At 36.2% G+C, this 27,380-nt stretch overlaps 2 protein-coding genes across 3 annotated transcripts in view; both read left to right on the forward strand.

Moving 5' to 3' along the window:
• EFNA5 (ephrin A5) overlaps positions 1-27,380 on the forward strand; it is a 277,497-nt gene that overhangs the window by 23,492 nt on the left and 226,625 nt on the right. The gene's annotated exons all lie outside the window — the stretch shown is intronic.
• Positions 10,899-14,425, forward strand: LOC308499643 (large ribosomal subunit protein eL32-like). The gene has a single exon (XM_081053355.1). The coding sequence runs from the start codon at positions 13,978-13,980 to the stop codon at positions 14,383-14,385; it is 408 nt and encodes a 135-aa protein (XP_080909481.1). The 5' UTR covers positions 10,899-13,977; the 3' UTR covers positions 14,386-14,425.

Raw genomic sequence — 27,380 nt, forward strand, 5'->3', positions numbered from 1 at the left:
TATAAATAATGTTATAATAGACTTTATAGTATGAAATGAACATTTCAAAAATCACTTTAATAATCAGTAGAAACCTAAGTGGACAAGACACACTGAAATCTTTAAAATAAGTTCCAAGATGCCAGTTCACTATACAAGAAAGAATGATTCAGCCAAAAAATCAATTAAAATTTTAAGTAAGTAATTAAATGCATTTGCATCAAGATGATGGTAAATGTAGAGATAGGTATATAAATAGTAATGAGCAATTATTACCTAACTCACCTGTTTTATGCCTGCCTTGCATTGAACAGACCTGCTTACAGAGGAGAAATTTTCTCATTTATTTGGAGATGGCTGGCCCACTTTAGGGTCTATTTTTTCAGCAGTTTCTAGTCAAATTATTCCTAATCAGTTTCATGGGTAGATTGGACTGGATTCACCCCATTTCCTGTGGCAGTGTGGGTTTTCAGTGGACTAATCACAACCACAGAGCACGAAGATGTATCCTCTTAGAGGTTAGGTCTTATTCTCATCCAAGCAGATTGATTTGTGAGTAGCAACCATTACTGATAGCGGGATGTGTATTTACCAGTGTATTTCTGCATTTAGCTACTTGTAAGACATGATGTTTCTCATTTCCTTGTTACCTAATAAAGCAGTCCAAATTTAACTTTTGTAGAATCTGTTTTTCTTCTCCCATTAGCTTGTAATTTTGTAATCTCTTTATCAGAATGAATATTAAAGTAGGTTTATTTTGTCAATATTTGTGTCCAGTTAACAATATAGTTATGTTGATTAAAAGACATTGTTAAAATTAGAGCTCATTGTAATGACAGTGCTAATTATGGGACTATGATTTTAAACTATGTTTCTATTTCTTTTTACAAATATTGAGTTACTGTTAATCCATTATAGACTACTCTTTCTAATTTTCAAACACTTATGGTCTTTCTCTATGGTGCAAACATGAGATGCTGAGAACGTATGTATATAGTAGCTGAATGCCTATTGAAAAGTTTAAGTGCCTGCTTCCTAAGTTTCTATAATTATATAAGAGAGATGCATTGGTATTACTTAATATTTAAAATAAATAGTGTTATTTAAATTCACACATCAACTGCTTTTTATCTTATTTATATTGTTATCAGAATAACACCATAACAGAGATGCTATTTTTAGAAAATAAGTCGATGATTTGTATTCCAGGATCCTTGTGCATGTCATAACTTTCACATATATTTTATTTAAACATGCTTACTAGCTAGGCTGCAATGTGCTGATAATAATATTCAAAAGTCCCGATTCCAGTGGAATTTATATAATAAAGTTACTATTTCTAGAGGAACTTGAAGAACTGATCTCAAATAATCATACTTTACATTCACAAAAAAATCCTACATGATAAATCTTTTTCAATAAATTTTTTCCCCCATATTTCTTTGGAATCAAGGGAATTCCATCTTAAGAACCAAGTTCAGTGACAGTATCCACTGGTAGTAAGTAGCAGTATTCCCCATATAAATACTTTATATCTTCAGAAACCGTAGTTTTAATGTTCTCTCCATAGCTATCTTTTTCAATATGACACACACAACACAAGTGAATGTGTGTGACCCTTCCTATCCCTGTGTTTACAGGGAGATCCAGGAACTCAGGTAGATTTGTAAAAAAAAAGCAAAAACAGAGCTAGCAACATGTTTAATCAGTGCTTTCCCCCATTACATTTTAGTATCTCTCAATAGTAACTTCTTACCTCACTAAAGACATCACATCTGATACATTGTAATTGCCTTGGTGTCAAGGTCACACTTCATTAATCTCTGTGTTTACTGTAGTTAGCATAGTGCTTGGCACACAGTAGGCACTTTGTAGCATTTTAAAATTATGATACTGAATGCTGTTAAGCATATAGTATTTGTTTAGATTCTGCTTATCTTTCATTTCCTGGAAAAAGAGCTACACTTTTAGTTAACACTTTTTTTCTTTTAATTGGACAGTTGCAAGCCACAGCTAACCTGCGATTACTCTTCAGAGTAGAAGTGAAAGTAGACGCTTATTACTGTTTTTCCCAGCTGCATTGTTTGCTTTCAGCCTCTTAGGTATTTGAAGAGATGGAGAGATGATGGCAAAACAGGTGACAGTCTTCAGGCCACAGGGAATGTGTGGTCAAATGAGTTTGTCTTTCTTAATGTTACTTAATCCTCTGGAGAAAATGGTAATAGCTAAATAGACGCTTAGGTCAAGGTTTAGGATGGTCCTTTAATGGTGCTTGTTTTTGTGTTAGCAATCTTCAAATCAAGAAACGGCATCTTTAAAAATGCCTAGTACTTTAAAATATTTGAGGGCTATTTTGTAAAGATTTAATGACTTGAAGTATGTGCAATGTTCATATGATACGAGTAACGAATAAATAACATTTCCCCCCAAAATCCATTTGAAATAAAATTTAGACAAAAATAATTATTTGGATTGGTATTTTAGGGCAAATTTAAGGATAGGACCAGATAGACTATAAAACTTGATCCGGTATATTTTGGGCAAATTGGTTAAGATGTCATGAAATCACATACAAAGATTTGATAGTAGTAAATTTGGTAGCATTAACATACGAATAGTGAATGCCATTTAGGGGGACTTTTAAACAATTTATTATGAATGGTAGTATAAATTTAATTTAGTCAGCTGGGAAAAATGCTTTGCATAAAGTGCTAATTAACAGTTTAGTATTAGGCAAGTTAAAGGTGACTAGGAAAATACTTAAATTCCTACAAAACAGATTTACTCATCTCTCTGTCACGTTATTCTAACTTGCCACATAATAGACATTTTATAATTTTTTTCTTGATGAATTTAACTCATCCTTGAACAGTTGAGAACAGTTGCAAGTCGATGTTCTATAATCTTACAAGTTTTTCAACTTTAAAAGTAAACAGTGGTGTTTTACAATTTGTTGAGGAAATTCATTTGTTAACTCTTGAGTATCTACTATTATGTGTTAGATACTGACTAGGTCATTAACAAAGATATTTTTGGATGACAAAATACATAATTATTCATGAATAACTGAATGCATCTACTTGTTTCACTTTATAGCAAAAAGTACAAATTTCTGTTTACATATGAAATTTCTTGGGATACTTTTTCTCTTTAATGCAACTTTCTACAAGCTATGTTTTGTTCATTAATTTGTGTAAATAATTTTGAAATGAAGCAAAATATTCTCATTGTACTTTTTCTCTGTTTCTTTTTCTCTCCTTTTATTTATTAAGTAAGCACTAAACGTTTTCTGGAGGTTACTAGGAGATAACATTTAGCAGTATAATGTTTGATGAATCTGAGCCAAGGTAGCTGTTTCTTTCTAATGGAAGATGACAACGACGGATTTAAGAAGTCACTCCTTCTCATTGTCTCCAGCACAAAAACCTTCCGCCTGCATCTTCTGGCTTGTCTGACCACTTCTAAAGGATCCATGGGCAAACTGCTGAATTTTTATTAATCAGCTTAACTTAATGAGATGAAAAGACCTTTTCAAAAGAATGAAGAAGGGAGAAACTGATACTGAGAGAGCTATTCTAAGTCTTTTTTCTCTGAAAAAAAATTTTCTTCTTAAATTTTTAGGGAAGACATATTTAGTCCTATTTCCAGGTAATTGATCTGGCCACTCTTTCTAATTTTCAAACACTTATGGCCTTTCTCTAGCTATGGGCTGCGTTTATTATTATTATTTTTCAAAGAAAGCGGACAGCTAAAAAGAATTAAGGAGAGCTGGAGGGGGGGGGGACTACCTTTGGGAAAGGAGGCAGGAAAGCTTAAGCTGATAAAACACTACTCTTTTTTGATGGCGGCTCTGTTTGGATAAGTTGCCCTTGTCTAAATTCTTCTCTCTTCCCTCCCTGTCCTTCCTCCTCCCCCTCCTTCCCTTCCCTCTTTCGTGAAGCCTAGTTCATAAACAGTAGCAGCTGGAGATCTTTTAGTGGCATTCAGGGATTACTTCCCTTTGGGGTTTTAATAAGCCCTGATGCTTGAAACGCAGTAAAGACGCTTCGGGAGACAATCACCATTCAGGCTGGGGACCATGGGGCTTTTCAGGGTCCAGATGGTTGTGTCCAGGCAGAGGCTCAGGAGGTGTGGAGCACAGTGGATCCCTACAGCAGGGAGTCTGTGAGCCCCGAAGGATCGACGGGGAAGTAGTCAACAGAGGGTGCTTCCTGTGCTTTCTCAACCCACTTGACTCCTGCTCTCTTAAATCGCTGGATTTGAATCTGTGACCAGCCAGAGTTGCCACTCAAGTCAAATGGTCCAGGGCTTATCAGAGCCCCCATGGTGTGAGGGGGTGCCCCTATAGTTGGGGAAGTAAGATGACAAGATGGAGACCTCATTCATTAGATCTACTGAGGTGTTATTTAAGAGCTAAGCCTATTGGAAGTCAGGTGGTACAGTGCCTCAGGGTTAGAAATGTGTTATTGCCTCTTCATTCTTTTTGAAGGTCTCCTGGTAGTTTTCTTATACTACCTAGAAATTTGTCCCAATACATGGCTTTTAAAATTTAGTTCTTAGACTGAGTCAGGAAAGCTATAAAAAGATGGTGGCGCATGGGTTCTTCAAGTTCTTCTAATTTAGTTTCTTAAAGTTTTTGTTTGTTTGTTTGTTTGTTTTAGGGGGGGAAAATAGGTAAAATGGCATTTTAGATGTTACACGAGTCTGTCTTCTCACCTATGATTTCTGAGATATGTCTCCTCTCTACTCTCCCCTGGGGAATTCTATGTTTCAAATGATTCCTGAAAGGATTTCTAGGAAATCCCGGTATGCCAAGGAAAAATATGGCCACGCCTCATATCTTCTTTTTCTTTCCATTTTTTGCATGTGCTCATTTTCCTCTTCTCTCTCCATAACATCTTTACTTCATGCCATTTAGTAAGATAAAAGCACATTTCAGAGAATGACATGACGGCCCGATTTAGAAGTCACATGAGTTGCAGGGAGAGAACCCCTGTTTCAGAGGGTTGAGAATCAATCCTCTCTGAACATTCCTTGGTCTTCTTAACACAAGTGAGTTTATTGTCTCATCAGGTAGATTTCTGGACTCAGGAAATAAGGTTGGTTATTATTATACTGAAACATTGAGTGGTGGTGCTAGAAGGTACCCCTCCAAGCCATCTGCTTAGGCCAGGCCCACTTTGTTTCGTCTCCACCAAATGCAGTTCATGGCTTTTGGGTAGTATCCTTCTCTGACATTTCCAACCTAGGAAAAGTGTGCGAGGGCAGTTTTCAGCTAGTCATTGGGGGTTGAACATGGGCTCAATGTGGAGCTGGAATATTAGGAAACAGCTGTTCTTCGTCTGGGTGGACAGTCACTGATTTTTCAGTAGTTGGGCCTCCTGATGGCATAAAAACCCATTTGTGCCTCTTTAGATTAAGGTTAATTTTCGTGGTAGCGAGTGCAGATGCAATGAACAGATGCTGCACACTTGCTTCGGCTTTTACACATACTCTATACTTTAAAAATGAAATTTAATTAAAAATTAAATGCCTCATTAGGCCATAAAAAAAAAGAAAAAAAAATCTCCAAGGAGGAGAATGTATTGCATCAAATATAATCATGGTCCCGGTGAACCTGGGGAGTTGATGTATTAATAAAGTTCATAGATAAAAGTGAACTGTCCATTCTTAATTAGGTTTTGTTGTTTTTCTCCGCCCCCCCCCCCCATAATTCATAGCCTACTGGGCTCTTGTATAATGATTTCCTGAAACTATTTTAACCATAATCAAATAATTATAAGGATTGGAAATTGATGTTTATTCGTTTCCCCAGCACAGTTTTCAAAGTTTGTGAGAGCTTTAGTTTATGTATACATACATACATTTTATTTGTTTATACATAAATATAAGTAGGTATGTATACCAGGCCGCTCAAATTCAAGCTCAGGTGTGCCACTGGCACCCTCCAGGTCACCTCCTGGGGAAGAAGAGGCATCTGGGTTTTCTGGGAGGTTTGTGATTGACCTTGCATGTGGCAGCATTCTCATTTGTCTTTCAAAGTATCTGTATAGTGGTTACCTCTGTGGTTAGGAAATCATTTGTAGCTTAGAGTTGTAATGCTGGGAGACAGTCCGCTCACCTGCAGATAATGTTTCATTAACTTCTTTCAAATTGACAGGGCTGGCTGCTTCCATGCATTCCTCTGGTGAAGCTGAAGGATCGCTCTGTTTGTTTTCTATTTTCTTGTTGCAGGTCACTTTCAGTAAGGATTCTTCCCTCAGGCCTCATTAAAATAACAACCAGATAAACAAACTATACTTCCAAAACAGGAACAACGAAGATGGGACTTGATATGACTAATTCGCATTGGTTTTATTATTGTTATTCATTTGCTTTCATTAGAGAAGTAGCATCACTATAGAAATATTTACACATAATTCTACAACTCACGTTGAGATATTTCTGTTGGAGCTTTTTTCATATGCTTGGGTATTCATTAATTGAGTCTAACCTTTTTTGTTTCCTGAACATTATATAAGTATTTTCTCATATTGCTGGAAGCAGCCTGTATAATACTGAAAACTATTCTTGTCAATGACTGCATGAATTTTCATCAAGAAGATTAACCATCACTTACTTAATCAATACTTTTTCATCCCATTCCTTGGCATTCTAGTTTAATGGGAAATAGATATTAACTCCCCCTCCCTTACTACACCCAAAGTTTCTGGTACCAATATGTTTGGGAAATGCTGAAGGAAAGAAAGGACATTAAGTCTGAATCTTTCAGTGCCTGTAATATATGAACAATCCTTGACAGACCAAGATGGAGAAATTTAGTTATATGTGGCTTATCTCAAATCTGCTGACTATTTAAAAATACTGGATTACTATTCCTATTGTTAAACATATATATTGTTTCCAATTTTTCATAATATAAAGGACACATGAATAACTTTTTTTCTTAAAGCTTTCCTCATATTTTGTTTTTTCTCTCGGGTAAAGTAGTAGAATTATTGGGTAAAACAGTATTAACATTGTACAGTTCTTGGCAATATTGTCAGATTGCTTTATAGTTTCATTATAGTCTTACTAGAACTGGAGTTTTTTTAAGGGTTCCATTTAATAAGCAAAAAAGCTGTTTTAATACACATTTCTTTGATAATAAGTGAGATGAGGTGCTTGTTTATTTATTTGTTCACTGTTTATAAAGGAACTAATAATTAGTAAAGCTTTTACTTAGTACCCGTGCCATTAGAATAAATATGAGAATAAATATTACCTATGCCATTAGAATAAATATCACTACAGGCTAGCTAGCACTCTGTTGGACTGGGCCCTGCGCTGAGCACTTAGTACATTCGTCATCTGCACAACAGCCTTAAAATCAGAACACATTTACAAAGCTATTGCTCTGCTCCAGTTTCTTTTCAAGCAGTGTGCATCTATGAAGTCATACTATTTGTATAATAACCCTATGAGGTAGGTTCTATAATTGCCATCTCCATAGATTAAATCTGGTGAGGAAGTTTACACGGTTAGTAAGGGTCAGAACTGGGATTAGAAACCCAGGCCATCGGTTCCAGAGACTGCGCTCTCAACTCACACCGTGCTGCCTCTGCTCTGCTATTATTTAAGCAGGTATATGTCACAGTATTAAACTTACCAAATGAGTGCTGCTGTGTCACTGGCCGTTCCCCTGCCCTTTTCAAAGGAGTAATACTCTAGAAAGTGCAAGTTATAGCCCATATTTTAAAATCTCAATTTATGTATGTTATTCTTCTGTATGTGAGGGTATAGAATGAAGAAAAGTGGGGGAACAGTAAATGCTCAAAGTAATATGTTGTGTTGTCAAAGAAAACACCTTTATAACTAAACTCTGAATCTTACCACCTGCAGTACAGACTGTACGCTTCTACAGTATTCTGCAATTTAGCACATGTGAGTATCTTTGATAAGATTTGTTATGTGGATGGGATGTAGGAGCCCTTAAAGGCAGTTTTATAATTAAAAGCAGTTGAAATGCAAAAATGACCTAAAATCGTAAGCTATTAGCTTATTTTTCTCTCTAGCAACTTCTAAATTTTAAACTGATTACATATATATTCATATATAATACATATAAAATAATATACATTCTGAGTATGTTCACTAAAATAACTTGTTCTTCATCTACATTTTTTAATTCAGTAATTCATACTTGAAAAGCAAAAAAATAAAAAGAAAAAGTTCTTTGCTTCTCTCTGTGAATGTTTGTTCTTGAACCTTTCTAATAATATGCTTTCTTCCTTGAAGCATTATTCATCTTCTGTTAGCATTCTCCCATGAATTGAGATTTAGCTTTGTGATTTTCTTGACAGATGCTGGAAGCAGGATGGAGTTACAGGACTTCTCTTGTCATTCTAAATATTATAGATTGAAAAGACTTATTTTAACCAAAAATCTTTTTTGAGGGTGGATTAAAGATTGAAAAGGATATGGCCACAATTTGGTTTTTTCTAGACTTTTGATTTCCCTTAAGATTCTATAAAGATTTTATTTTTTGGTTATGGTTTAACAAAAAGAAAGTAACCAATACTGAACTTATTTACTGTTGTTGGCTTTATAGAAGAAATTTAAGCTTCCCACATAAAATTTAGGGATAGAGTCTTTGCTTAGTTCAGCATTTAGGTATTTGTCGTGGTCATTACTGGCCTGAGAAGAACAAAATAAACAAAAAGCAGGCAAATTTTAGAAGGATTTATAGTAGGATGTTCTTATAAAACCAGAAAGCTTAAAATCTGGTTGATTTAAACCAGAATGCTTGCTTTGCTCTCAAATATTTATAAAATGCTAAATACTTTTCAGGCTCTTTTCTGATGATTTACAGGTTATGGCCTGGTATCAGTATCATCACGCCCACTCCTCTGCCAGAACCCTACAACCGTCACAGCTAGTTATTATGGGACCGTGTTTGCCCATGTTTCACTCTTTCCCTTTTAGACAGTCTTCATGGGGTTTAGCTTTTAAAAGAAGTGTTGTTATGCAAGATCCATGGCTTATGCCATCCATATTAGAGAACACAATCTTACCTTCTAGAGAAAAATTTGGATATGATAGTCTTAAGTTATTTTAGCTGCAGTAAATAATGAAATTTGAGATAAGCAACTCTTCTGGAAACGAATAAAGTAAACTCATAAATTAAATAAATCCTTTATTTCAGATTTTGAATTTTATTACTAGCTTGAGAATGTCTGGAAGAAATTTACATGCACTTACATTTGGTTAGAACTTTCTGAAGTTTCTCACAGTTTTGGATTATTAATCTACAAAGGCTGAGATAAAGCATTTCCATGTATTGAATTTGAACACACTTTGTGCTCCATGAAATATTAAATTCTGTTTGCCATCTTTGCAGGAAAGCTGGGCAGGAAAACTTACTCATGCACATGAGTAAGGGATTGAGGTCATGGCATCTTGGTTCAAGGATTTTTTCCTTCTCATTTAACAGTAATATTTGTCTGGAATGTGTTTTGAAAGAGTCATATGGGTCACAAATATCTTTATATATATATATATATATATATGTATATATATATAATATGCATGCACACGTATACACACACATATGTATAATAATGTTTTCATGCTAGTTTCATTACTAACAATGAAAACCATGTAGACTGCTTTTGGTCTAAAACTGATTTCAGAGTCAGAGTTATAGCATGTAGAGTATATAATGTGGTAGCTTAAGAGACACATTTAAACAAAAATGTTTTTTGGTTTTGTTTAAACTTTTATTTTTATTTAAGTGTGTTTTTCCAGGACCCATCAGCTCCAAGTCAAGTAACTGTTTCAATCTAGTTGTGGAGGGCGCAGCTTACAGTGGCCCATGTGGGTTGCCAAACAGGCAACCTTGTTAAGAGCACGGCGCTCTATCCAACTGAGCTATCCGGCCACCCCTAAACAAAAAAGTTTTAGTCATAAAAAGATAAGAAAGAGGGAAACGTTATGTAAAGCATTAATGCTTTTAATAATATTTCTGACCAACGGCCCTTAGTTGTAATTGTCTCCTAGAAGTTTCATTTGCTCACAGTCTGGGCAAACTAGCATGACCTTGGGGTGTGTTGGCTCACTCATGAGACCATCCATTGTAAGGATGAATGCTTTTACTAACCTGGGCTACACTGTCAGTGTGTCTGCACAGATCTGAATTGATACATCTCCGTTTCTTAATGAGGAGTTTGGTCTTAAATGTAGTGAACCCTCTCACTGTGAGGCTGTCTGTTACCTAAGGCTTAAAATCTATCATAATTACCATTTCTCTTAAACACCCATCATTAAGGAGTGCACAAAATGCTTGCCTTAAAAGGGTAGTTTCATGGAGATTGCTTCTTGGGTATGTGTCAGCACAAAATGAAATCCCTGGGGTTAAGAAAAAAGAAGCATTTACACGTTGAAAAGTGGTGAAAAATCTGCAAATCCAAATACTGCTGACTGAAAGGCAGTTAATGGCTTGCATGTTGGTGCAACCACAGAGGCAGCTAACTCTGTGCCCTGCTGAACTGTTGGGGACAATTTCTTTCACTGGTGGTAGGTTGACATTGAAAAGCAGGAACCCATTACGTGAGGAGTAGCTTGTTTTGCCTAGACAAGAATATACATCCAACTTTGGGCTAAAAATTATAAGGAGTTGGCTCAAAGCAAAAATAAAATAAAAGCAGTCATACATTAAAATAAAAACTCTGCATCATGATTTATTGACTTTGGCCATATCAATTTGCTAAATCATATGGATGCGATTTAAGAAGAATGTTATTTTAAGAAGCTTTGCTCCCCTTTAATTTGACATGACTAAACCTGAAGCCTTCTGGAAACCACAGTTCAAAATGGTTTTTCCCCCTAGAGTTTTCGTCAATTTGCATTTAGAAATGTAATATTAGCTCTCGTGTAGACTAAGGATTAACTCTGGATATTTCTAGATAATGGGAGTCTCATTCCAGAATTGAAGTTGAGTATCACTTGACATGAATTAACTGCTGTTCTCCTGAATTTCATAGATCTTAAGGTCAGCTTCTGATTTATCAACATCCCTGGTGGTACCTAGTTTTCTTCGTTTCCCTTTTGCTCTTGCACTGACTACTGGGATCATTCTACCTTTTTAAAGCATTAGAAATGTTGCATTGCACGTTGGGCATTAACTTTGTAAAAGAGATCAATAAACTTGAGGCAGTTAATCTGAATTTTTTTCAGTTTGAAATCATCTTTGTTTTTCGTTTGGGTGTACTCCGATAAAGACCCGGTTTGAAATCAGTTTGTTGGGAGTAGAGAAGGAATCCTGGCCTTCGGATCCTCTCAGTGTGGCTGAGTTTTGAACTTTCCAGGGCATTGTAGGGAGGGTCCTTGTTTTCTTCGCAGTATTGAGCATATAAAAGTGTCTTCTCAGCTGTGAATTTTCAAATCACAATTTAAAACCTAGACTACTAATAAGGAAACTGGAAGAGTTTTTCTGAATCAACAGTTGAAAAATGGTGAGGGGGAATTTAAAAGTAGGTGAGACCAGCCATCGCTACACCTGTCACCCCCTGCCAGCTCCAAGTATGCTTCTGTCCTCCAGGAGTGTGTAGGCTCTGTGAGCGTTTCCAAGTTTGAATTTCATTCAAGTTGGAATAACTTTTCATGGAAACAGATTTTCTCTTAAATCCTAAGAGAAAAAGATTTCTCTTAAAATCTTTGTAAATGTAATTGTTTACCTTTTCCTGAAGGGTATAAAATGCCAAGGACCTCCAAAATATTGTTTCCTGTACTTCTGAAGCTAAGGCCCAACAAACACACGCCAGTTATTGGGATCTCTGGCCTTTAAGATTCGTAGTCCGTTTGTGCGAGTATGAATACGTTCACAGCCGCAATAAACGTTGTTTCTTCTATCCCTTTCCTCCCAGTGGATAGTGCACAGGAAGGTTCACCAGTTGAGTGTTCTGCCAGTTTTCCCCCAAACTCGCGTGAATGTTGCATGTGAATCGTCAACGTGCATTCCCTTACCCTATCCCCTATCAGTGGTAAAAGGAACATAGCACGCAGGTGCTTAAATTATTTATTGTCATAATCGTCCTTTATGTTACACTGCCTTGCCAGGCCTCTGTTATTCTAGTGCATAATTGATGTGCTCAGAAGTGGAAAGGTTAGAAAAGCGGAAGTAATGTGCCACAGCGGTGCAGCGAGGGCGCAGAGCTGGTTGGCTGCGCAGAGAAGGACAGGGGCCGCTACCCACCGCCCAGAACGCCTCACAAGTTCTGAGGCTCATTGAGCATCTGGTCAGGAAATGTTCCCTTTCTTATTTGCCATGCAGAAAGGGCCAGGAACAGTGGAAAGGGTCAGCATATCAGATTTTGACATGCCTAGTTGCCTGTCTTATCCTGGCTCTTGAGTACAGCTGGGGTGTACCAGTGATCGTCATGAAAAATACATTTATACTGTTTTTGGAGGAGGAGTTCATTTCAGATAAGTGCCCTGAGTCTTGGTGTGATTGGTACTAAGATGAACAAATGACAAATAATGAAAGCAGGAAGACGTTTTTAAAAGGAGCGCACATAAAAAAAATGAACTCAATTTGGAATATCAAAGGATTTTTCCTTCTTGTTACAACTCTTTGTGCATTTATTGGAAAGCAAGATAGGGGGAATATGATGCATTGTGCATTAAAGTACACTTACAGTGAGAATGAGTTTAGTGCAGATTTAGTGCATGTACAGAAACAAAATACTGAACTTTGAGGTAAATTCTAAAATGTAATCTTGGCCAAATTATTTTGAAAGGCAATTTTAGAACTTAATTTAAATACAGTGTTTGGATACGTGAATAGATTAGGAAAATATTTTGAAAGGATATCTTCAACAGCCATATTGGGGATCTCCTATGGTGGATTAAAAAGTATTATTTCCATCCTAGGAGAGTGTTTATTTGAGACACAGCCTCCAGATTTTCTGCTCTAGGCTTGCTAAAGAGAGGGGAAAAGATGGGAGAAGGAACTGTTCTCTGGATAAAAGTTGGTGAGATTTTACGTGTATTCAAAGGAGAAGGCTGTGGACACTTGGTTAATTCTGACAGCATGTATTAATGCATGTACTAATGCTGTCTTTAAGTTGAGTGATAAATATGAAGAGAAGAACAAAGAAGGGGGAAAGGATGTTGGAGTGGAGAATAAACAAGGGGTGGAGAATAGTGTAGACATAAACAGAAAAAAGTAAAAGTTGACAGGGTGGGGGATTGAGGTGTGACAAAGAGAGAGCTGAAAGATCTAGTAGTTGGTAGTCTTGCTCATCTACTCTTACCTGTGTTTTTCCCTGCTGGAATTTTTCCAAAGTTTTATAATTTTGTGTATTCTTGTAAGTATGCCAAGGCTTTTGTGGGAGGGCACATTTATAACTATGTGAAATATGTCAAAAGAGAGAAAAATAAACTGGGGAGGGAGTTAAGGAGAGCCAGTGAGAGGAAGAGAAGGAGAACTGGGTAAACAAGAAGAGTGAGAGAAGAATGGGAAAAAAAGACAGGGCCCTTGAGAAAAGAGAAAAAAGAGAGGGGAGAGGAGAATTAAGGAGGGAGAAAAGGGAGAAATGGGAATGCATTAGAGAAACAGTTGTTTCTACAATGCTGTGCCTCACGTCACCCTGTCCCTTGGTCCTTCTCCATGTGCTGGATTGCTGGTGGCTGGAAGGCTGTGCTGTGGAGCCATTGGCTGTGCAGGGCCTCCTGGAGCGGCTGTGCAGGGGCTCCATTTCAAGTGGCTGGTCAGGTGTTTCCTTTAGAAACTGGCGCTCATCCGTAATCGACTTGTGAAGAAAATCAGAGTGATACCTAAGGAGTTTCATATACATACAAAACATCCAAATGCCTGTACAGAAGATCCCAAAAGATGTATACACATTTTAAGAAAGGAAAAAACTATTAAAATTGTAATAATATATACTGACAACAAAAGATGAATACAAGGTCCTCTGCGCTGCCTACGGAGGTGGCGTTCATCTCCTACTCGGTATCATGGCTGCCCTCAGACCACTCGTGAAGCCCAAAATCGTCAAAAAGAGGACCAAGAAGTTTATCCGGCACCAGTCAGACCGATATGTCAAGATTAAGCGTAACTGGCGGAAACCCAGAGGCATTGACAACAGGGTGCGCAGAAGATTCAAGGGCCAGATCTTGATGCCCAACATTGGTTATGGGAGTAACAAGAAAACAAAGCACATGCTGCCCAGTGGCTTTCGGAAGTTCCTGGTCCACAACGTCAAGGAGCTTGAAGTGCACCTGATGTGCAACAAATCTTACTGTGCTGAAATTGCTCACAACGTCTCCTCAAAGAACCGCAAAGCCATTGTGGAAAGAGCAGCCCAGCTGGCCATCAGAGTCACCAATCCCAATGCCTGGCTGCGCAGTGAAGAAAATAAATAGACAGCTTGTGTGCAAACTGTGTTTTAATAAAACCATAAAATTCTTCAAAAAAAAAAAAAGATGAATACAAGTCACCTTTGACTTCTACAATTACAAGAGGTGCTCAAAGTGGTTACCATCGTTATAATTTTAACACAGTTTTTTTTTCTCTTAAAATGTATACTTTTTTTTTTTGCACCCTTTGTATTACTTTGTGAAATCTGACCCCCAACTACAGCCTTGAAAATCTCTTCTGGTAACTTTATTTTTCCTCTCCCTTTTCTAATAAGAGAAATTTAATACTTTGCATCAATTCTTTTTTAAATTGAACATGGTTAGAATATTTTGTGCTAGAGAGATTACTTAAGAGGATATAAATATTTATCTTCTCTTTTTTTTATTAGGGAAATATACATCCCTGCATTTCCCAATTGCACTTCATTTGTATAAAAAAGTATGTGTAAAGAAACATTTGATATCAATTACTTATTTCATATTTATGAGTCTTCTATAGAAGAATTGTTCTTGTTTTCCATATAAGCCAGTAATATTTTTGATGTCCAGGAAAACTATTTTCTCTGTGGATGCCTAGATATAAATACAGATATATGTATAAATGTGTATATGCATACATGTATATCTGTATATATATTCCCTATATATGGAAAGTGTAGAGCTTATATATATCGTATGTGTGTGTAGACACACACACACACAAACACACACATATATAGGTATATATTATATATAGCATATGTTATATATCATTTTATATTTTTCTCCCTGGCCTATTGTTTCTGATGTAGAATATTTAGCATTATTTACCAATCCTTTATTATTTAAAATAAGTAAATAGGATTTGCTAAATATTGCAAGTTTGATTGAGTGTGGACTGATGCTTTGATTTTTATTATTAAAATAATAGGTAATACACTCACATAGTAGTTTTCAAACAATACAAAGCAGTTCAGAGGTACAAAATGAAGACCTCTTCTTCCTCCTACCCCTGTTCCTTTTACTAGAGGCAAATAAATGAGACTGAGAAAATCATTTATGATACCCAAAAACCACATTTTCAGATAACATGCAAGCCCTTTCACATTTATTTTCTGTATATGCAGAAAAAAAACCACATTTAGATGAGATAACTTGTATATCCTTCCTTATGTCATTCTTACACGATTTACTTTTTAGTATTGTGAGATTAATCAGGAGTGATGTCATTATCTTGCCCAGACCTCTAAAATACCTTCCTTTGTCCTAATTAAGGACTTCTCTTTTCATAGACCTCAAAAGTCTAAAGGAGAGCTCCAGTGGGACTCCGATGTCCATTTTATTCTGGCTTCATATTTCATCTTTAACTTACATTGCAATTTTGTTTTCAGTTGCCATTACTCATTGTCAATGTAATATTTAGTATTTATCAAAGGCTTTCTGAGTACAATATGGTGTGGCATTTTCAATAATGTATAGATTAGCTGCTTTTCCAGACCATGAACAGCTTGTAGTCTAAGTAGAAAACAAAAGGAAATAGTTTCAATATTTTATAGACCTAGTGACAGATTTATATAATGAATGGATTTGGAAAAGTGGAGCATGAGGTAATCAATTTATACGAAGTATTTATTCTGGTTACTTTGTATTTTATGTTTCATTTTTATATGCTAATACATTTTTGAGACTCTGTCTAACCTGAACTTTCTGAAGTGCTACAATGTGCATAACTTAATAAAACTATTACTTTACTTTTAAAATTAAAGTTCTCTTGGTGCTGGTAACAGGCAGCATTTGATTCATGTAAGCCTTCTTAAGAGGCATCATGACATACTGGCTTATTTTAGAGTTTAGAGCATAAGCTCTAGAACTAATTATCTGCCACTTACTACCTATGTGATCTTAGGCAAGTTATTCAAATTCTTTGTGCATCGTTTTCTCAGTAAAATAGGATGATAACAGTACAGTACCTACCTCTCAGTGTTATTTTATGGATGACATTGAATTCATATACATGAAATGATTAGTTTCGTGTGTGGCACATCATAAGAAATTAATAAGCATTAATTTTTATAATTATTTGGGTGAAAGATTAGTGTAGTTCTAGCCTAGTTAATTTTGATGCTATATTTTCATTTATCCTCATTGAATAATGACATATATTTTGCAACTAAGTATTCCATAGCTCTGATAGTGGAAATAAATATATTTCATAGATTGACAGTAAACAGTGTTAATGAATAGGTCTCCTGTAGTAAAAACAAATGTTTGCAGCTTGTGTCAACATCATTGTGGAAATGAAATAGAAATTTATCATAATATAAACTATGATTCAATAAATGAAACGCATATTTACAGCTGAGAATTGGTGCCTTATGACACAAAAACAGTGGCTTAATGCTCTGAAACTGCGAATGTAATCTCATCTTAAGCAGCATCCTCAGTTGTTTTTGGAGTGTGATGTAAATGACTAGGGACTGTTTAATGAAGTCTTGACTTGCATTGTGGTGAGGTAGGAGGTAGCTCTGATACAGGCATTTGCATGTGAAATGGTCCCTCGGTGACAATTCCTCAGGTGATAAAATGATTAAGAACATTTATTATTATATCCATGTGGGGAAAATGAATGTTTCATCCCCACTTTGGGGGAAGAAGAAAGATGAGAGCTGAAATCAATTTATCCAGATACTCTAATATCCCTCTTTAGTAATATTTTTATATTAATTTCACTGAAGTGAATAAACAGAAGAAATAAAAGATAGAACTGAATCATTTAAATATTATTATGACAATACTGAAAAGGGGGTACACATCTATCTATTCTTTAATGGAAGGGAGCCACCGTTAACAAAGTAACAGGAATTGTTACAGAGAATTTGATGATTCTGTATAAAATCTAATATTAGCCACACAGAGAGGCATCTCAGCCCTGTTCACAAATAAGGACAGCTTGAGAGTAGTTAGTTCCACAGCTTTGGATTGGGGAGGCAGGAAGAAAGGTCTGGAGGTGGGACAGCGGGAGGTCGTGGGGTGATTTCCAATTCCTTTCTTGTTCTTAGTAAAGAATAGGGCTCAGCTATGACCATCAAGGAAATGCATCAAAGAAATGTTTTCCTCTTAAGTTAAAAAATCAAAACCAAATTTAAATCCCAGTGCATTAAAAGCAATGCTAAAACAGTCTGGGTTTAATAAATGTGTTCTTTGAGGCTGTTTATTATGTAATTATGTTTTATTATGTAATAGTTATTATTATAACACCAGAGATATATTTTATAAGGGCAAAGCGCCCAATATGGGCTTTTGGTTCAACAAAGCTATTGTCCATAATATAGATGTTTCATTAGTAAATTTACAGAAAAAAACATACTGTGTACTCTTGTTTTCTAGTAGAATGACTTTTAAATTTTAATTTGATGGTTCTGCTTCTACTGAAGTTATTAACCATCATTTGTACACAGTAACATATTTTAAATGGACTAAGGCTTCTATTTCATTCCAAGACCTATGTGCAGCCAGTGTTTAGTTAAATAACATTGCTAATCAATTTATAAGATCTTACTTCAATAATGGGTGATCATCCATTTTGATAGACTGCACACAGGTCTGTGATGCATGCACTTATCAATTGTTTTAAGTTAGCGAAGAAATTGGCTTTACTGTGTCTGTAAGCTATAATATTGAGATATTAATTGAACCTATACTTAATCTCCTATATTGTAATTTAAGAAAGCCAACTTAACTATGTACAACTGAATTGTGCATTTCATTAAAATTTGAAAATCATGGTAACAAGACAGGGATTTGTGAGTTATAATCAATAAGACTAATTTAATTTAGGTGTAGGTAGCTGAGGAGAAAGACAAAAATCAAGTACTGTAGTTTGAATTATGGAAAGTGTCACATTTAATTTCACAATTAGTTCTGGTGTGTTTGGGGATTTAGAATAATTTTATACCTTAACATTCAATCTTTATTTTACAATGAATAAGCTAATTTTAGATGATGGCTCAACCTGTGTCTGCTTGCTGTTATGGAATATTAGCTTTGGAATAATCTGGTAGTTCTTACTTAACACTAGTTAATAAGGAATTAGAATTATAATTTTGGATGTGAACAGAGTGTTCCAAATTATCACATTATATAATTTATATAATTTGGTATTAGTGAAAGGAAAAGAAGAAAGCACACTGCCTGATGATTTGCTTTTACTTGTCTTGGTTCTGCTTTGTCCGTATATGTTGGAAGAAATTGGCTAATTGTGAATTTAATAATTATGCTAACTTAATGGTGGTTGCTAAAAACAGAAATGCACACAAGACCTCTCAAACCATCTCACCTGTCAAGTTGAAGTAGTATGTCAGCAAAGTCCACTGTTGTCAAAACAGCCAACTAAATTCTCTTGAGTCAAACAACTGATTTGGTTATTCAGGAAAAAAAAATAAACAACAAAAAAACCCCTACAAAAACTCCCTTGTTTATTGGCTCTGAATAACATTTTAAAAATTGGTTGCTGCAGCTTAAATTTAGATGTTGTTTTGGTGAGAGTTTTTCTTAATTGATAAACTCTCAGCCATATTTAGATGTTCTCATTTGGGGTTGTGTTAGGGCCAGATACAAGCTCAGAAAGTTTATGCAAACATTAAAATTCACCCAATAAAAATCACTGAAATTACTTTTGAATTGTTTAGCTGGAACTAGTATATTAAGTGGTTGGCAAGTGAATGTTTATGTGTAAAATATAATCTTTGTGAAAGTTGTATTGTTCCCCTTACATAATGTTCAGAAAGGAAGTTTTAAAGGTTAACAACTAACGGATCTTATAGTAACCACTAATTTTGCTAGGACTAGCATATACGTCAAATATGCATAAGAACAGTCTAAAGTGAATTAGCTATGGTTATTTGTGACTTTGGATGGGTCATTTTCAAAATGACTGCTTTTTTGAGGCGAAGCTAATCCAGTGACTTTCATACAGGAAACTATTTCTGCTGCCGAAATTCACCACCGAGTTATTGAAGTTTATAGAAAGAATAGTTTTAGTCAACAAAATTAGTAAAAGTGGTATTTGGAATTTAGTAAAGAAATACAGACTCCTGTGCTGGGACTTGGGGACCACATGTCGAGAAGAGGGGAGTGGGGGAGTGGAAAAACAAGTCTTTTAAGCTAAGCTGAAATCAAGTAAGTTTTACCACATAAAATAGATCAGTTATGCTGTCAGCATAATTACTGTATTAGGCTTAATGCACTGATAGTTAAAAGTTTTGAATCCTATTAAGTCTGAACTTATATACATGCAGTGAGAGAAGGAAAACCATGAGTTACATGGTTGAGTTGCTTTTAAGGAAAACATATAAACGGTGAATGCTAAACTTTGACCACTGACTTTTGTCACTTTACTGTAGTCTGTGTAACGTAGTCTGGTTGCTATCAGGTTCAAGTTAACCTTCGCTTTAATTACAGCATTGATCGTTGTGCTACTTTTATGCTTATTAAGATAGGGTAGATGCCTTGGCAAAATTGGGGTCACTGTTTGTATTACTGTAAAATCCACTTACACGGGATAAAGGCCTGTTTCAGGCCTTATGTCTTTACATACTTTTTGGAGCAAAAGAAATTCCATTTTAAGGATGTGAGTAGGATCCATAAAGTAGGGGACTCTCCCACCTATGTAGTGGAAAATAATTCTACATTTTTGGTTTCCTTTTACTGATATTCTTTGGAATTTGGGGAGGAGGTGAGTTGGAAACAATACAACCTTGTTCCAAAAAACTAATTTTTAAAATCCTGTAAGACTTTACCACAAAACTTGTCATTTTGGGGGTGCTGGAGAAAGAATTAGCACATCCTTAGGATCATAACGGATTTCTCTGCCTTTGTAATTTATAGCACTGACAAAGTAGTGAAGTGCTTTTTTTTGTAACTGACTGCCCCCCTTTAACAAATGTTTTTGCAAGTAATAAGGCAAAATTACAAACGATAAATTATTGTAGTGGTGGCTGTTCTCCAGCCTGCCCACCCATTCATGCTGTACAGTACTTCATGGAAAGTTATGTTTAATGTCATTTAATGAGTCCTTAGAACTGGTGTGCTCTCAGACACTTTGATGGGCTGTTAAATTTACAAATGTTCTAAGGCTATAAATTATCATTAAACATTAGGAGAGAAAGAGATGAATTTTCCTATGCATTTCACATGATTTATTTAAACTTTGGAACCAAGAAGCTGAAAATAGGTGAGGATTTGATGCTTCTGTTCACATTTTGGAATTTAGTCTAAACTTGGTATATTTCTGGATCTAGATCAGAGAGAAGTGTACATGAAAACAAATATAAACCTTTATTTAGGAGCTCGGAATATTTGTTAAAGGAAAGTAACTTTCAGTTAGGTCCATTGTTGAGCAAATCATCTGACTCAAGAAATCAGGTTAACTACTTGTGATTCAGGGGAGATTGATCTTAAATATTATCAGTATAATCTTCCTCCTTCTTCCTGGCCCACCCTTTCACTGCTCATTAGCACCTTCCCTGGCACTACTAGATGAAATGAAAGGATGTAAAACACATCTGGAGAGGCATTACTGTACAGTAGGTAGGAGAGCTGCCTTGGATGTCATCAGTTCTGGCCTCGGAATGATAACCTGTGGGACTCTTAAGTCAATTACTCAAGCTTTGTACACCTCACTTTTCCAGGAAGTAAAAAGAAAATGAAAATATTGACACCAGAGTGTTGTTATAGGGATCGAGTTAGAGAATGAATGCAAAATGATTTGCAAGGAGCCTACCTAGCACAGTGGCATAATGGAGATATTCAATAAGTGGTAGCTAGTATTATTGTTTTATATCAGTTATGTTATTTTAACACAAGTCTTGATAGACTAAGATAACTGCATAACATAATGGGATGATAATGATGTGTTTAAATCAGTGGTTATTAACCCTAGCTTCGCATTTTAGTCACCCAGGGAGCTTTTAATACCCATACCCAAATACCCATGTGCTGGTCTCAACCCAGCAATTAAGTCAAGATTTTTGAGGGTGGGGCCAGAGATGTGTTCAGGTCTTGCCAATTTCAAAATATATTCTCTAAACCTTGGCCGCCCACACATGTTAAATTTTGTTGACTTGATCTTAACCAGGCCATGTTGTTCAGTTCGGTTCTTCCAGCTGAGAAGACTAAAATAGGAAGTCATGGCATTTATGTTTCTTTTGCTCTTGAATCAAGCACCCATCCTCGTGTGATGGGTGACTACCCCTGGGTGGAGAGTGGCCCAACCCTGCTTTCTGGGACAAGAACGTTTGTCAGCAGTGCAAGGGCGGGGAGGGAAAACTGCCTGAGCACAGAATCTCATCTCCCCATCCTGGACCCTCTTAGTAGCTTCTTAATGTCTCTGTTCTTACTTCTGCCTTCCCACCTCAACCCATTTTCTGCTAGATTTTCTTCCTTTCTTTCTCTCTCTTATTCTCTCTCTCTCTTTTCTTTTCTTTCTTTCTTTCTTTTTACTAAAGTAATTTTCTGCCAGGCCTTTCTGGCAAAAGGTAACCTATCTCGTTACTTTTCAAAAACATGAACCTGAACACATCTTTCTTTTGCTTAATTAAAAACCTTTGATTGCTCCTAATTTTCTAGAGGATGACTCTTTACCTTCCAGCCCTACCTTCTCATATTAACATTTGCCACTGCCCTTCTACCCACTATTTTCTAGACATACCAGATTATTTTCCCTTCCCTTAAAGTTTCATGCTTTCTCACCCTCTTTCGCACATGGCGATCCATATTTGGAATGTTTTTACTCCTCTCTTCTACCTTACTAGTTCCTGTTCCTTCTTCAATTCTCAGGCTGCATTAGTTATTCCTGCTCCCCTGCACCTAAAATTTTACACACCAAACTCCATAATTGTACTAATTATTTTACATTAGAATTATTCATCTTTCTGTTTTTGTTTTTTGCCTGTAAGTTAATAGTAGGGACTTTCCTAGTCTGGTTTCCCTACCCTGCCTCCTTAATCAAGCATGATAGTGGGCATAATTTATGCTCAGTAAATGTTTACTGAAGAATAAATATTCTGAAATAACTAATTCTTGGAAGATAGTGGAATTAGAGTCTTTTGTGGTGATGACTTATATTATGTTACATTTGCCAAACATAGTGAAAAATTACATATGACTTTGCTCCTTTGAAAGGGAAAAATATTATGAAGCCCTGCTGAAAATATAGAACCCATATTAAGGCAGAAAAATGTATTTTTTTAAAGTATCTCTTTTAATTGACTTGGTATATCTCTCACTTGGGAGATGGTATGTATAGACTTAGGCAATAAAGAAACATTTTTTAGCTTTATTTCAGTGCACAATATTCATAAATACGTAAATGCATGATCAGCTTGAAATAACTAATTTTGAGTGTTTGGTAATTTACGATACAAATATTGACAGATTGCTGCTGAATTGGTGGTGAAAGTAAATGAAATGTGGCCAGCACAATTAGGAATTGCCTGAATGGGGATCTCGTTTTTGTTTTTTAAAAAATGAGAGATAGCAAGTGTTAACAAAGGTTTTGTCAATATTCTTTATTGTTGCAGATTTGTGCAACTTCATTTATAAATGAAAATCAGATGAAGGCTGACAACGCTGGAGTTGCTAGATTACTTGGAGGGAATGTGTATGAATAAGGCACTGTGCAGTTCCTATCTGAGGAGCTCACTGGGGTTTGCTATTGTCAGTACTGTGCTCCTGCAGAGATCTACAGCCATTTAGTGCCCTCAGGCTGATTTCTTCTGGAGATCTATTTACAAATGGGAAATTGGAGGAGTCAGAGTTCTGTAGGCACAGGTTGACAGACGGGTCTTAGCTCTGTGTAGTGCCTCTTAGAAAACTGATTAAGCTGTTTGTTCCTCTATCCACAAATTGTAAAATATGATTATGTGAGTGTGCTCTGGAGAAGGGGAGAAGGGATGGTGGTGGTGATGAAAGATAGAGGAAAATCTAGCTTATGTTGAATTCAGAAAGGAACTTTATGTATGTTAGAATTTGCCTACTTGTTTGTGAATGTACTTTGATTTTTTTCTTGTTTTTTAATTTGCCATGGCTAGTAGGTTACATGCAAGGTCCAGTCAAGTAACATATTCAGCTAAGTTTTGATGTCTCCGCATTTTTGCTTGATGCGATTGGTTCTTTCACTCATTTGACACACATTGATAAAAGTACCCCACTGGCACAAGGCAAGTTGGATTTGTGAAGAGAAGTGAAGCCTGGCACATCCCTTGAGAAGCAAGTAGATGGTTTTCATGAGCAGAGATACTGAAATATCCCTTAATCCTTTTCATCTTAGGGAACGTTTCCCAAGTTGTGTGTTTTATTAATTAGGCAGTCATTTTATGCCATTTTCTTCAGAGATTCATGTGGCACGTCATGCACTTCCTCTTGCTGCGTGTAGTAGTTTTCTCCAAAATAGCAGACAAAAGTAGGTTTTTCCCTCATTCTAACTTGGACTCTGAAACTTTGGTGTGCTAAAACTGTCAGGAAAACTGTGCCTATCCTGTCATCGGCAAACCTGACATTTTTGAAGATTATGCCAAATGTATTTTCTGACACATTTCAGTTGATTCAAGCTGAGAGGTACTTCTTATCTTTTGATTTGTCAGTCTGCTGGCCTGAGGAATATAGCTACAGTCCCTGGGAATCATATGCCATGACGAAGCTGAATCACTGTTTTCAAGTGCTGTCAATTAGTGTTTGGAAATGGAGGGAAAAAAACCAATGCATGAAAATGTCACAAGTTCATATAATGAATTTTGTTTAAAATGAATTTCATGCTTACACATTTTTTACCAATATAAAGTAACAGAACTACATTAAGATTTTATTATCAAATTAGTGCTGAAACTTTCAAATTTTCCTTCTGTGGCCTTGTTTAAAAGAGACAGAGGAGAATTGCTGGCATGACTGAATATGAAATCTTTGGATTGCATGTAAATTATATACATAAAAATGTTCTATCTGGAATGGGCTTGGCACATAGTAGGCATTCAGCAAATCCCCGTTTAATGAGTGAATGCAGGATTGTTGATAATGTGCTGGGAAATAACTTTTTTGTTTGTGCCTTGAGAGGCGTGATTTTTCATCTAAATGTTTAATAGGTTCCCTTATTTTAAGTGGATGTTTTTCTGTATGGCAAAAAAATGAAACTGTATTTTGTTTGCACGTGTAGTCGAATTTCGCCATGGCCTCAGCAGAGCACTTGAGTGAGTGCTCATCCTGCGTTACCCATCTCCCAGTTCTCCCAGTAGAAGGTAGAAAAGAAGAACGGCATTTATTTTATTAGTGGTTTTCAATACTTCTTTACATTTGAATGAATGCAAACTCTTTGGGGCAAACTTGCTTCTCCGCATGAGGTTTTTCTTTTCCTTTATGTTTTACTTGCTTTGTCTGTTGTCATTGTAAGGTCTACAGTTGCACACGCTGGGCGAGTTCCCAGCTGAGGGTGGGGGTGTTAGAGGTGATTCTTTACCTGCTTCTCTGATTAGGAGGTAAACTTCTCAGAGCAGAAACCTGTTTTACATCTCCCCCCCAGTTTCTGGTACAGTGATTGGCATCTGGTTGGTACTGAATGAATGTTTCTTGAATGGGTCCCTAACCTGAATGGCTGAAGGGATAGGAAATGCTGCTCCAGTTCCACTTGCTCCGATACTTGGCGACTGTATTTGAGTGTGTGTGTGTGTGTGTGTGTGTGTGTGTGTGAGAGAGAGAGAGAGAGAGAGAGAGAGAGAGAAAGAGAGAGAGAGAGAAAGAGAGAGAGAGAGAGAGAGAGAGAGAGAGAGACTTTTAATGGATTGAAATGTAATGGTAAGGCAGGAGAGGAAGTAATGATATCAACTGAGTCAGGGTTAACTTTTCCTGGCTTAAAGCTGGAGAGGTGCCCTGTGCAAAAGCATTTAGATTTGAGACTTGATGATTCTACCATAAAAGTATGTTAACAGTGGGTCAGTGTTTCCTCCACAAGACCATTGATGTTTTCTCTGCCCTTGGACGTTAAGATCAGGCAAAGGGGTAGAATTTCATCCCCTAATTGGCTCCTGGAAGATAATAAAAATGTCACGTCTGGCTGTTCTCAAATGTAGTCAAAGTAAATACCCAAACTCTATTAGACTTTTCCGGGTGAGCATTTCTTAAGGTATATAAATGTCTAATCACTATGTTACATACCTGAAACTAATAATATGACATGTTGACTGTAATTGAAAAATAAATTTCAAAAAATTTTAAAAAGAAAGAACAATTTAGGTTGATCTTACCGTTAACAAAAATGTAAAACTCTACATAAAACATTAGCAAGCTGAGTTTACATGTGTGCATGCGTGCGTGCACACGCGCACACACACACAGTATCATGGACAACTTGGGTTTTCCCAAGAACACATGAAATCTGTGACATAAATCATCCTATTAACAGAATACAGGGAAAATATTTCTAATTGTCTTAATAGAGGCAGAAAAAATATTCAATAAGAAAGTACCCAACTCATCCCAATTAATATTTGTATTTTTGTTTTTAATCTGAATTTTGTTTGTTGAATAAAAAGGATTGGCTCCTAAAAGTTTTCTTTTCTTATGTTTGTATGTATGTATGTATGTATGTATGTATTTAAGGAGGGCACAGCTCACAGTGGCCCATGCAGGGATCAAACCGGCAACCTTGGTGTTATTAGCACCACACTCTAACCAACTGAGCTAACCAGCCACCCCCCTAAAAGTTTTCTTAGTGGCATTTTCTAAGACCACAAGTTTTAATGGATCTAGTGGATCTTTCTGTAAAGAAGCCTTAATTGGTGCAACTAACTGCTCAGCATGTTCAGGTATTTCCTGATTGGCAAGACACTTTATATCAACAACTAAAGCGTGGGTCTTTTCTTTCTTCCCTTTTGAAAAAACATACTATAAGCTCTGGAGCAATTTATTATTTATTTTTATGTTTTAAGGGTGTGTTTGTATACTTTATTCATATATCTCTCCTGTAGTGCCTTAGCTCCCAGTTACCCACGTGTGGTTTATTCAGCCTTGGGAATTTTCTGCAGAAATTTGTCAAATCCCAGGCTGCTCTCTGCTATCCTCATTTGTATGAATTATGGTAGTGTCATCAGTGTGTGCTGCGGAAGAGCTGCCCAAACCAAGCATAGCTGGGGAGGCAAATCAAACCATCCCCTCTATATTAAATTCTAACTTACAATATTAATCATTTTTGTCAATCTTTTTCCCTTTGGAATCATTCTACCCATTATTAGCACTGTTGACGATGAATTATGTGCTCTTTGATTAAAGATAAAGCACTACATAATATAAAATCTTATAGTTCACTTAACTTTTCCAAACTTTGTTAGTGAAATTAAATCCTTTTGACTTGATCCAAGGTGATCCATGGAAAGGTTTGATTGAACTTGGGTTACTCTTTTCAATGTAACACATATTAAGTCCAAACATACTTTCTCTAATTATCTCTCTAACCCCTTACTTAGATAAAATACTAGATCCTGAAGTGATGTATAATTTGAAGAATAATTCATAAATAGAAAATTATTCCTTGTTGCTTTTGGATATTAACCATCTTTGTGCTTTAATCATTCTCCATCTGTCTTTCTCATTCTGTGTATATAAGATAAGGTGTGTCTAGTTTCTGACCTACTCAGTGTAAAACATAGCTTTTGGTATACCTGGGGAGAAGAAAAGATGAGATGAAACTTGCAGATATAATCACCACCTTGTGTTGATTATATCTGCAACTGACTGAGTTTCTAATCTTGGGATAGGAGAGTTATTAGTCAGATGTTAAGTGAAGCCAGATTTTAGAATGCAAGAGAATTTTCTTTGTTTGTGTGTGTGTGTGTGTGTGTGTGTGTGTGTGTGTGTGTGTGTGTGTGTGTGTTTAAGTCTGCTGTCTAGAAACCAGAGAGGAAAGGAGGTATAATGGGATGCTGTACTTGTGCATTTCGGCAAAGATCTAATCTTTTTGAATTCATTGCTTGTGAGTT

This window comes from Rhinolophus hipposideros (genome assembly GCF_964194185.1).
Source record: "Rhinolophus hipposideros genome assembly, chromosome: 7".
Taxonomy (NCBI): Eukaryota; Metazoa; Chordata; class Mammalia; order Chiroptera; family Rhinolophidae; genus Rhinolophus; species Rhinolophus hipposideros.